The sequence below is a fragment of the Nicotiana sylvestris genome, chromosome 5 (genome assembly GCF_000393655.2).
Source record: "Nicotiana sylvestris chromosome 5, ASM39365v2, whole genome shotgun sequence".
NCBI classification, from domain to species: domain Eukaryota; kingdom Viridiplantae; phylum Streptophyta; class Magnoliopsida; order Solanales; family Solanaceae; genus Nicotiana; species Nicotiana sylvestris.
In genome coordinates this window covers 18,232,575-18,245,784 of record NC_091061.1, presented here as the reverse complement: position 1 = coordinate 18,245,784, position 13,210 = coordinate 18,232,575, and the positions used below count along the sequence as shown (strand labels likewise).

The 13,210-nt window shown below is 40.6% G+C and overlaps 1 protein-coding gene across 1 annotated transcript; it reads right to left on the bottom strand.

Annotated features, from left to right (window-relative positions):
* Positions 1 to 8,359: 8,359 nt before the first annotated feature.
* LOC138868319 (uncharacterized) lies at positions 8,360 to 8,922 on the bottom strand. Its single transcript, XM_070145864.1, has 3 exons — positions 8,683 to 8,922; positions 8,536 to 8,591; positions 8,360 to 8,474 (listed from the first exon to the last, which is right to left on the bottom strand). The coding sequence occupies exons 1-3, from the start codon at positions 8,920 to 8,922 to the stop codon at positions 8,360 to 8,362; spliced, it is 411 nt and encodes a 136-aa protein (XP_070001965.1).
* Between the last annotated feature and the right edge of the window lie 4,288 nt (positions 8,923 to 13,210).

Here is a 13,210-nt window from a genome sequence, read left to right as displayed (position 1 = left end):
AACACTGAAGCATCTCTATCATAAACCAGAACCGTACCTATAATAACTGCATCTAAAGCCTCAGCCTCGGGCCTGGCTGGAAGGACATAACATCAGGGCTGGGCCCCACCACCCTGAACTGCATCTTTAGGATGGCCTGCTGCTGGCTGGCCTCCACCTCTAGTAGCCTGAGCTCCACCTCTAGTGTCTCTACCTCCACCTCTAGAACCTCTACTCCACCTCTAGCTAGCTGGGCGGGCTGTGGAACACTTGGTACCTTTACCATGGCACGAGAACCCTGATGCTGAGAGCTACTCGGTGCTCGAGGGCAAAATCTAGCAATGTGACCCATATCACCACAAGTGTAGCAAGCCCTCGGTTGCTGGGACTGCTGGCCCTGATGACCTGAATGACCACCCCAAAAACTCTGGAGTGGCGGTGCACTGATAGGAGCTGGTGGTGCACTATAGGACTGCTAATCAAAATACTGCATCTGAGGGACACGACTACCTAAAGCACCGTAAAAAACCTGAAATGCTAACTCAAAAGGCCTAGAAGGATGTCCTCTACCATATGATCCCTACTTTCAGATGAGGTACCACTGAATCTACCTGAATGACGGGGCCTCATGTCCAACCCATGACCACCTCCCTGTGACAGAACCATCTCAACTCTATGGGCCATATTGGCCGCCTCTTGGAAAGATATCTCACTCCCAGACTCCCTAGCCATCTGAAGACAAATCGGCTGAAAAAGTCCATCAATGAACCTCCTCACCCTCTCTCTCTCGGTGGCAAGTATGATAAGAGCATGACGAGCAAAGTCGATAAATCTGGTCTTATACTGGGTAACAGACATAGAACCCTGTTGGAGGCGCTCAAACTGCCTCCAATAGGCCTCTTTCTAAGTGATGGGGAGAAACTTCTCCAGAAAGAGCTGTGTAAACTGCTCCCAAATCAAGGCTGGCGATCCGGCTGGTTTAACTAAGCAATAATCTCTCCACCAAGTCTTGGTGGATCCAGATAAGCGAAAAGTAGCAAAATCGACCCCATTGGTATCAACTATCCCCATGTTCCTGAGAACCTCGTGGCAGCTGTCTATATAATCCTGGGGATCCTCAGTAGATGCACCGCTGAAAGTAGTAATGAAGAGCTTGGTGAACCTATCCAACCTCCACAAAGCATCGGCAGACATAGTTGCTCCATCACTGGTCTGAGCTACCACACCCGGCTGAATTGCTCCGGCTGGCTGAACCGCTGGAGTCTGAATCTAGGGAGCTACCTGCTCCGGAGTGCGAGTAGCAGGAGTCTGGTCTCTCTCTCCAGCCTGAGAGACGGATGGTGCTACAGGAAGCAAGCCTGCTCGGGTGACACTCTCCATGAGGCCCACTAGACAGACCAGAGCATCCTGAAGAACTGGGGTAGCAATAAACCCCTTTGGGACCTGAGCTGGGCCCACCGGAACTGCTGGGGCTGGAACCTCGTCATCAAAGTCAACTTGAGGCTCCGTCACTGGTGTTGCTGCTCGAGGATGAGCTCTGCCCCTACCTCGGCCTCTAGCACGGCCTCGGCCTCCCCCTCTGCCCCTCATGGGAATTGCTGCTGGGGGCTCGGACTGCTGGTCAGTGAATGAGAAAGTGCGTGTTCTCGCATCTACGAAAGATCAGAGTAGAAATTCAATTAGCATTGAGAAACCAAACCACACGATAGGAAAGAATAAATGTGAAGTTTTCCTAACTCTATAGCCTCTGGGGGATAAATACAGACGTCTCTGTACCGATCCCTCATACTCTACTAAGCTTGTCTGTGAACTGTGAGACCCATGTAACCTAAAGCTCTGATACCAACTTGTCACGACCCGGATTTCCCACCCACGGGAATCGTGATGGCTCCTACTAGTGTGAGCTAGGCAAGCCAAACCCTTAACGTCTTACTTCATTAATCAACTACTCATTTTTAACAAATGTAAGGCAATAATAGGAAAACAGCGGAACTTTAAATAATTAAGTGGAAGATAATAATTAAATATCTGAAATATACGTCTATTATGATTACTTAAGTCTCAACCACCCAAAATTTGGTGTCACAGTTTCACAGACGGTCTAAGATTTACTACATACAAAGTCTGATGAAATAATAATATACTATTTCTGAATAGAAGGAAAATGAAACAAGAAATAGGGATAGAGGGAGATGCCAAGGCCTGCGGATGCCTATAGGTCTACCTTGGATCTCCATGTGAACTCAAAGTAGCCTTCACACTACGGTCTGAAAGCTGCTCTAGGATCTGCACACAGTACAGAGTGTAGTATCAGCACATCCGACCTCATGTGCTGGTAAGTGTCTAGCCTAACCTCAGCGAAGTAGTGATGAGGCTAGGACCAGACTACCAAACAAACCTATGCAGTTCAAATATATATATATATATATATATATATATATATATATATATATATATATATATATATATATATATATATATATATATTATATACAACGGAAAAGAAATGCAGAAATAACCAGTCAATATGGGAGGGGGAGCATGCTGTGGGGGACATAACAATTCTGAATAGAAAGGCATCAAGTAAGGAAAGAATCAACATAACTCGGATATCAACAAAGAATCAGAAATAAACAAATGCACGGCATCACCCTTCGTGTTTTTACTCTCGTCCTCACCAAAGCAGTTATATAATAAAAGTGTGCACGGCATCACCCTTCGTGCTTTTACTCTCATCCTCACCAAAGCAGTTATATAATAAAAATGTGCACGGCATCACCCTTCATGCTTTTATTCTCTTTCCTTACCATATAGTCAATAAAATCGGCACAGAATGGTACATCATGCGGCACGACATCACCCTTCGTGTTTTACACTCTTTCCTCACAATAACAAATAATGCACGACATCACCCTTCGTGTTTTAACACTCTTCCTCACCCAAACAACAATCACAACAATGGGGCAAGGGAATAAATGAAATTGCAATAAAGATCGTTGTAAGGGAACAACAATTTAATAAATAAATCCCGACAAGGGAACATCATCAATAACCTCAACATCCCGGCAAGGGAGATAATGAATAAATCAACAATAGCCCGGCAAGGGCAACAACATAATGATCTATTCTCTTTCTCACTTTTACTTTACAATTCACTTCACGACTCGAGCCATAGCTCTAGAGGTTCAATTATCACTTATACTTTCACAATTCGTTATGCAACTTGAGCCAATGCTCCTCAATGTTCATAGGTCATAATTCCTTCCACAAACTTTACACAACAAGTAGAAACCATTACCAAGTCATGATAGATACAACGAAGTCATGATAATCACAGTATAAGACTCACGGACATGTTAGACACCAACGTATAGATACTCGTCACCATGCCTATATGTCGTACTCAATAATTACCACATAGCAAATAGGACTCGACTCCTAATCCCTCAAGCTAAGGTTAGACCAAACACTTACCTCGATACCACGAACACAATTCACGATTCAATTATAGCTTTTCCCCTTGATTCCACCACTAATTCGCTCATACCTAGTCACAAGTTACTTAATTACATCAATAAACGCTAAATAAATCAATTTGAATGCATGAAAATGAGTTTTCTAAAGTTTTACCCAAAAAGTCAAAAATCGCCCCCGGGCCTACATGGTCAAAACCCAAGGTTCGAAAAAAACCCTATTACCCATTCCCCCATGAACTCAAATATATAATTTATTTTGAAATCGGACTTCAAATCGAGGTCCAAATCCCCAATTTTTAAAAAATGTAGGTTCTACCCAAAACACCCAATTTCCCCCATAAAAATCATTGATTTTGAGTTGAAATCATGTTAAAAGATGTTAAGGAGTGAAGAAAATGAGTTAGAAATCACTTACCAACATTTTGGAGAAGAAAGGTTGTTTGAAAAATCGCCTCTTATGTTTTTGGGGTTTTGAAAAATAAAAAATAACTGAAAATACCATTTAAATATACCCCTCTCAGACCCTCTGTGCAGACCGCACAAAATGGAGTGCGGTCGCACAGCTCACCAGGTTGACTGCAGGGACATGTTCTAGTATTTTAGCCTTAACTTTATCTACAGATGTCCAACTTGTGCTTTCTTTACCTTTCTGAAAACTAGACACGAAGGGATACAACTTTCATTTTTGAATCATCTCAAAATTCATTGTAGATCCAAAGACATGGGCTTCCGAAATCGGACCAGGGAAACGTTAAAACGAAGAATTTCATGACTTTATTGACCTGACCAGGAAAAAAGAAGTTTTTCAATTTTTTATGATACTTCTTAATTGTTAATTGAATGAAATTGTAATGGGTATGAATTGACGTAGATGCTTTTATTTTATTGGACCACTATCAATTCTTTATTCGTCGAACGAGTAGTTTAAACCTATCGATTTTGGATATCATTTATCTACTTTGAAACCATTACTATTATTATAACTATAATACAGAAATCCGTTTTGTTTTCAATCTAAATTAAGCTAGGAGTCTCATTAACCAACCACTAGTTTGTTCTTCACTGCGGACCGCACAGAATCTAGTGCGATCGTACAAGCCCTCACCACGGTCCACACAAAATCTAGTACGGCCGCACAAGCCCCTCCACAGCAGCATTCCTTTTTGTGCGGACCGCACTGGTCGGTTCAGAGGCCTTCCACCTCTCTGAACCTGCAACACCTATGTTTTTAAGCCTAAGACATCTCGGAACCTACCTGAAACTCACCTGAGCCCTTGGAACTCCAAACCAAGTGTGCATACTAACTCAAAAACATTATATGCACCTACTCATGTGATCACATCATCAAAATAACATGTAAAATCATGAATTAAACTTCAAAACTCAACATTTTCCTCAAGAACTCTCAAAGTTCATAACTCTTCAACCGGAAGTCCAACTCACGTCAAATAAACTCCGTTTTTCACCAAATTTCACAGTTATCTTTCGAATACTATAAATAGTTTGTACCGGGCTCCGGAACCAAAATTCGGGCCCGATAACAATGGTTTCAAACATTAATTCTTTTCTTTATTCCTTAGATAATTCAGTAAAATAATTTCTTTTAAAAATTGATTTCTAAGGCTTGGGACCTCAGAATTTATTTCCGGGTATACCCCCAAGTCCCATATTTTACTGTAGACATACGGGATTGTCGGAACATGGATACAGGTTCGTTTGCTAAAAAATTTTGACCAAGGTCAACCATAATCAAAGTTTTAACTCTAAAATTTCTATTTCTCATATTTTCACATAGAAGGCTTTCCGAATATAGGTTCGGACCATGCACGTAATTCAAGGTGGGGGTAAAAAGGGAGGTTTTTAGGCCTCGGAACACTGAATGCACTTGCAACACAAGTGATGACCTTTTGGGTCATCATAGATCGGCCCGCTTAGCCCGGGACCATTAGTTCGTGATCCCGGTCCTGATCCGATTACCTCCAAAAGCCCACGAAGCCCGGAACCATTTAAGCCCGGCCCACGAAGCCCGAGCCCACATAGGACCATCCCACGATTATCGGGCTCGATCCGTTTGCTACCCTTAGTTTGATGTTCCACTACCTGGATGCTTGTTTTAGTTCATATAAGGACTTAAGCAACCTACAAACTTTCTGCTCCCCCTGTCTCTTGAATCCTTCTGGCATCTCCATGTAAATCTTTTCATATAGATCACCTTGTAAAAATGTATTATACACATCCATTTGATGCATATTCCAGCCCTTGGAGACAGCTAATGCAATCATTGTCCTTACTGTGACCATCTTGACCACAGGAGAGAAGGTGTCATGATAATCCAATCCCTCTATTTGGCTATAGCCCTTTGCAACTATCCTTGCCTTAAATCTTTTAACCTCACCATTGGCCTGGTATTTCTTTTTATATACCCACTTTGAACCAACTGTATTTTTGCCCTTAGGAAGTGTCACTACCTCCCAGATCTTGTTTTCTTCCAAGGCTTTAATCTCCTGCTTCATAGCTTCTACCCATCTTTCATCCTTAACTACTTCCGTAAAGGTCTGAGGTTCAATTAAGGTGGAGAATTTGGCAAGATAGCTTTGATAAGTTGGTGTAACCTTGTCATAAGACAGATGATTGGAGTTGGGATGTTTGGTCCTAGTCTTGTCACCTTGAATCGCATAATCCTTCATCCAGATGGGTTGTTTACTTGTTTTGGCAGACCTCTTGAGAGTTGTAGGTTAATCATGTGTCATTACACCCTCCTCAACCAGCAACTCCTCAAGAGATGAGGCTGCAGATGTATCTGTCAGCAATTGCTCTTCATCAGTAGGTAAGGGTACCTATTCTGCACTAGAACCACTCTACCCATCAATATCATCTTCAATGGCATAATCATGTGCCACAACATCATATCCTTGATCAACATTGCTATTTGAATGTTCCTCACCTGCAAAACAATCATCAAACAAGTTGTGATGTTCCATAGGAGCAGGAGTGTCATGGACTTTAGCCTGAACTGTGATGGATGCATTAGCAAAAGGAAATTCATTTTCCTTGAATATGACATCTCTATTCACAAAGAATTGATGTGTGTGGAGGTTCAGAAGTATATAACCCTTCTGAGTCTCTGAATATCCCATTAACATTGCAGCTCTAGCTCTTTCTCCAAACTTGTCTCATTTGAGTACATTGGTTGCATAGCACAAACACCCAATGACTCTCAGATGTGTTAAGGAAGGCTTTTTCTTGTACAGAAGTTCATAGGGACTTCTTCCTTGGATCACAACAAAATTCAGTCTGTTCATTAAATATACTGCAGACTGAATACAAATACCCTGGTATCTGATTGGCATTCTAGATTGAAATTCCAATGTTCTGGCTATGTTTAGGATGTGTCTGTGCTTCCTTTCTACAACTCCATTCTGTTGGGGTGTATGCACACGGCTACTCTGATGAACTATCCCCAGATCTTGAAACAATGAGCTGCATTGTGAGTTGAAGAACTCTGTTCCATTATCAGTCTTAATCACCTTTACTATGACTCCAAACCGAGTCTTAACCATAGCAAGGAATGACTTGATACTAATTATAACTTCTGTCTTAAGTTGCAGTAAGTAAATCCATGTATATCTACTATAGTCATCAACTACAATCAAGAAATAGTACTTTTTGTCAAATTTTGGTGTTTTATAAGGTCCCCAAAGGTCCATATGTACAAGACAAAATATAGAATCTGCTCTTGAGCTGCTAGTAGGAAATACCAATCTAGTCTGTTTTGCTAAAGGACAAACTGGACACTTATTTATATAAGTACTATCCACATTACTATGTATAATTTTCATATATTTCATTGTTGACAAGGAAGGGTGACCCAGCCTCTTGTGCCATAAGATGCAGTCCTCTTTACAAGCTATTGCCATTATTCTGTGTCCTGTGTATTCATCACTACCATGTCCCCTCTTGAAGATGCAAAGACCACCTCTTTCTCTGCCAATACCCTTCACCCTGCCACTATAAAACTCCTAAAAGATGCAGAAGTGAGGGGAAAAGGCTACTGAACACATAAATTCCTTTGTCAATTTTGACACAGATAGTAAATTGTACTTAAAATCCAGCACAAACACATTTGTAATTCTCTTGTTATCAAATAGAGAGGCTTCACCAGTATGTGTTATGTTTGCCTTAGCTCCTGTAGGTAAATGTACCTTGTCACATGTGTGTGACCTTGAAAAATGATCTGGTTCTAATAGGTCTTTGTTTGATACTACATGATGTGATGCTCCTGAATCAACAATCAATTCATCATTTGTCAATTTCGATAAAAAAACAATATATACCATTACCTATCATGTTAAACTGAGTGTTGTACCCTGTGTTCTTGTTCAACAAGTCGAGAATCTGGTTGTACTGCTCCTTAGTAAAGTGAGGAATTTTCCCTTCTAATATTCTTTCAAGGATGTATTGTGTTTGTGTCTTACCTTCCATATTGTTGGAGGTGTTGTTCACAGCAGTAAATGGTTGTCTACCATTCCCAGGTTGTCCTCCAAAACCAGTTGGACCTCTATAACCAACTGAACCTGCACATTTCTACTCCCATAAGCAGCATTTCTATAGGGTCCTTTCTTCCTTTGCTTGAAATTAGTAGGATATCTAACTAGCTTATAGCAATTCTCTTTTGAATGCCCCTTCATATTGCAATAGTCACACACTACAAAAGGCTTGTTGCTTCCCTTTATAAGTCTATCCACGATTCATCTGCATAGCCATTGGATCTCCTTTCTCAGCAGATACACTCAAACCAACAGAGTGTTGATTTTCATCTTCAACTATCATAGCATAAGCCTAATTAAGTGTGGGTTTATTTGTTTTTAACAGGATTTGCCTTCTAGCTTGGTCATACGAGTCATTTAGACCACTAAAAATTGCAATAACCTCTGTTGATAGAAGTGTTCAATATAATCCTTAGACTTAGCACAATCACAACCAGGTGGAGGTACCATTACATCATATTCATCCCACAACCTTCAATTTTGAAAAATACACAAAAACTGAATTAGTACCTTGTGATAGTATCGCAATTTACCGATGAACTTGAAAAATCCTCATGCGATTTACTTTGTCAAATCGCTCTTGTAAATCCTGCCAAACAGCGTGTGAGTCAGAAACATAACACAATTCCACTGAGGAGGACAACTGATATCGTGTTCATGATCCATGAGAGGATGATCACGTTGCAAGTGTCCCAATGCTCATGCAACTCTGCCTCAAAGGATTCTCGCTTACAGGTACCAGTTGCTAACCCTAATTTCCTCTTCGCCATGAGAGCAATCCGCATCGATCTGATCCACATTCCATAATTCTGCGATCCAGTGAGCTTCACAGGAATCAATATCATACCAGGTGTATCTCCTGGATTCATGAACATAGGATGAGTGTAGGTGAGTTTATCAACAGAAAGTTTTTCCGCCATAGCTGAGCAATATGAACAGATTTTGATTCAATTCCTTCACTGCTAATCTTCAATCGTGAACCTCGAACATCTACTTGTGGATCAATGCTCTATCGTGCCAAAATACTGCAATTACTTCATGAATTTTGAGCATCAATGATCTAGAATGTTCTAAGGAGAAGAGAAAGGAAATGAACTGTAGAGGAAGAAGAAGAAAGCGGAGGTCTACTGTTTCATTGCCACTAATAGACATTTATATACAAAATGTCCTAACCGCCTAATAACAACTAATTACAACTAACTTAAGACACCTTAGTTGCCATCTAGCTGGCAGCCAGCTGTACACAGCCTGACACATGGGCATATCACAATAGTTTTAGTCTGTCATTTGCATTTTTACCACCACACTTCCGAGTTCCGAAATATACATATACAGCCTTGGTTTAATCTATATTTATATTATTATAAAAGCATAATTACAATGTCACTTTACCAAAATAACCTTAAAATACTGAGCAATTTAATAACTTTATTTAGGATAAAATTGTAATTAACTATGAAGTCAATAAAATTGCGAGGAAAAAGGGAATACTTTACTAATTTAACGCCAAAACCCTTCTTTGTTGTTGTGTATGAGAGTAGGAGACTACATGTGTATTTATACGGCAACTTGTCACGACCCAAAATCCCAACCCGGTCGTGATGGCGCCTCTCGTGAGGACAAGGCCAGCCAATCAGCAAAACAGTACATCTCTTTATAATTACTTAGCAGGAATAAGTCTAAATCATGGGCAATATAATCTTAAATGCGAAATAAACGTGATAGAACAAGGAAACAACTCAGCCCGAAATCGGGGTGTCATAAGTCATGAGCTACTACAGAGTTTACTAATATTTTACAAAGTCTGGAATTATCATAAATAACAAAGATAAGGGAGAAAACGGGGCTGCGGACGTCAACAGCTACCTCGTTACTCCTAGTCACCGCCTGGTCTGGAAAGAATCAGCGCTCAGGAGCGAACTCAGCTCTGCCTGTATCTGCACACATGGTGCAGGGAGTAATGTGAGTACTCCGACCCAGTGAGTAATAAAAATAAATAACGACTGAAAACATGAAATCTCATAACGGCACAATATAGCGCTATCCCAAGCAGTAAAATCAGTTATACAGTAAAATAGTGAGTATCAGATAATTCTTCTTTTAAAACAGTAAAGACAAATAATTTCCACAGTAAGGATAAATCAAAAGCTTGCCCCTCGGGCTCAATATGTAAATCTCAGTATAGTATCAGCCCCTCGGGCTCACTCCCAACTCACCAGCACACAACATCAGCCCCTCGGGCTCACTCCCAACTCACCACACACAAGCAACGGCCTCTCGGGCCCACTCCCAACTCACCTGGGTACCCTGCGCTCACTGGGGGTGTGTACAGACTCCGGAGGGGCTCCTACAGCCCAAGCGCAATATCAATAGGCCTGAAAGCCTTCACACATCACACACGAGGCCTGAAAGCCTCCTCATATAACACTCGAGGCCTGAAAGCCTCCTCACATCACTCAACATATCCTCACGTATGGCCCTCGGCCTCAATCAGTCCAGAAAATAATCATAAGCCTCTTGGGCATCAGTAAAACAATAGTGCTCAGCTCAACAGCATTATAAATATCATTAAATCTCGAGTTGAGTATAAATGTAGCTGAGTTCACAAAATAATATAATTCAATTGGACTGAGTTCAAATAATATTTCAATTCGTGAGGAAAATAGTGATGTAAATTCACAAAAGATTTCAGATAATTGGCACGAAGCCCAAATATGGCAATAAGCCCAATCATAGTGAAAAACAATAAATCTTTATCAATTACGCGGTAAAAATATCAACTGGAATGGACCAAGTCACAATCCCCAATAGTGAATGACTCCGCGCTCGTCATACAACGCGTGTCTCATCTCAACATAGCAGTATGTTGTGCAATCCGGGGTTTCAAACCCTCAATGCATCATTTAAAATCATTACTCAATTCAAGACGGTCCAATGTCTACTCCGCCATGCCCTTGCCTATCGAATTTACCTCTTCGCACGTCGAATCTGGTCAAAACCACAACGAATACATTACAATAGGCTAAGGGAATATAACCCAATCGAAAAGACTCGAAAAATATCGAAATTCACGAAATTCGCAAAACCCGAGCCCCGGGCCCATTTCTCAAAAAATTACTAAATTCACATCATCGAATTTCTCGTCTCACCATGAGTCCGTACATATAAAATTTACCAAAATCAAAGTTCAAATGACCCCTCAAATCTTCAAATCTTATTTTCAAATCCATAGGCCTAAATCTTCAATTTACTCCTCAAAAACATGTAATATAGTCGGATTATTCGATGATAATTCAATATTATGGAGTAGAAATAATCAAAAGTGACTTACCTCAAGATTTCCCAAGATTTCTTGCTAAAAATCGCCCAAAATCCGAGCTTGGAAGTCAAAAAAAATGACCAAACTCGGACTGCCGGACATTAAATCTGTCCAGAAATTTTCGGTACTGTTCACGCGGGGGCACTGTTCATGCGCGTGAGGTCACTGTTCACCCGCGCGGTTACTGTTCACGCACGGGGTACTGTTCACTGCTGCAGAAAATACAGCAGCTTTTAAGAAATTTGCAGCACAGCCATTTTTCACTAAAATGGCTCTAACTCCATCATACGAACTCGGAATTAGACGATTCTTATTCCTATGAGTCACAAATAATAATACGAACACAACCCTTCAATCGAAACTCAATTCAAAGCTCGTTTGCCTAGTTCAATACTTATTTCGCTCGTTAAACAATTAACTCACATTTCACGTCAAAAACCCAATCGCGACTTGATGAAATTAAACCAAAATTTCCAGATCAGTCATATAATTCATGATTTAAATTCTGGAAGTCTCGAAATTAAATTTAGATCTCTAGAACTAAAAATGAACCTTTAGATCATTACATGCTTATGCTCAAAACGGTAAAAATCTTCCAAAAACTCTTCCGAGCCTCATGGGATCCCAACAAAGTATACTAACAAGTCCCATAATATGACACAAATTTAGTTGTTCCTTCGAATCACCAAAAACAACGCAAAAATACTAAATTCACCTCGGATTCAAGCCTATGAACTTTGAAACTTCTAACTTTCACATACGATGCCGAAACACGTCAAAACTAGTCCGAATGACCTCAAATTTTGCAGACAAGTCCAAAATGACATAATAAATCTACAGCAACTCTCGGAATTCCATTCCGACCGTCGGATCAAAATCTCACCTATCAACTGGAAATCGCCAAAATACTAACTTCGCCAATTCAAGCTTAATTCTACACCGGTCATCACAAAAATATTCCGGACACACTCCTAAGTCCCAAATCACCTAACGAAGCTATCTGAATCATACAATTCGCATTTCTAGTGCTCTAACACATAAGTCAATAACCGATTGACTTTTCCAACTTAAGCTTCCTTAAAAGAGACTAAGTGTCTCAAACCTTACCAAAATCATTCCGGAATGACTTCAAATTTTGCACACAAGTCACATTCGACATTACGGACTTGACCCATCTTTCGGAACCGCATTCTAACTCCGATATCAAAATTTCCACTTCCGGTCGAATTTTCTCAAAAGCCTTCAAATTTCTATATTTAGCCAAATGACTTCAAAATGACCTCCGGACATCCGAATTCACTTACGATCGCGCTCTTAACTCCAGAATCACCATACAGAGCTATTCCCAGACTCGGAATCCCAAACGGACATCTATAACACTGAAATGCCTTCCAACCCAAATTTATGCAATTCTTCTAAAATACTAACTTTCACAATATACGCTAAAATGCTCACAGGTTATCCAAAACCAAATCCGTATATACGTCCAAGTCCGAAATCATCATACGAACATGCTGGAACTTTCAGATCCCAATTCCGAGGTCATTTACTCAAAATTCCAATCTTAGCCATCTCCTTCAACTTAAGGTTGCCGCAATGAAAAGTTTCTTTCCAATTTGACTCCGAATTTCCTGAAATTCAACTCTGACCATACGTACAAGTCAATATACCTGAAATGAAGCTATTCATGACTTCCAACTGCTGAACGACGCGCTAGAGCTCAAAACGACCGGCCGGGTCGTTACATTCTCCCCCACTTAAATAGACGTTCGTCCTCGAACGTTCCAAGAACTGCTCTTAAGTTATCTGAAATCACTATTTAACACCTCGTGCACCTTCCCGTGCTACCACAACTCATATAAACACATTAGTTTGATCAAATCTGCAGA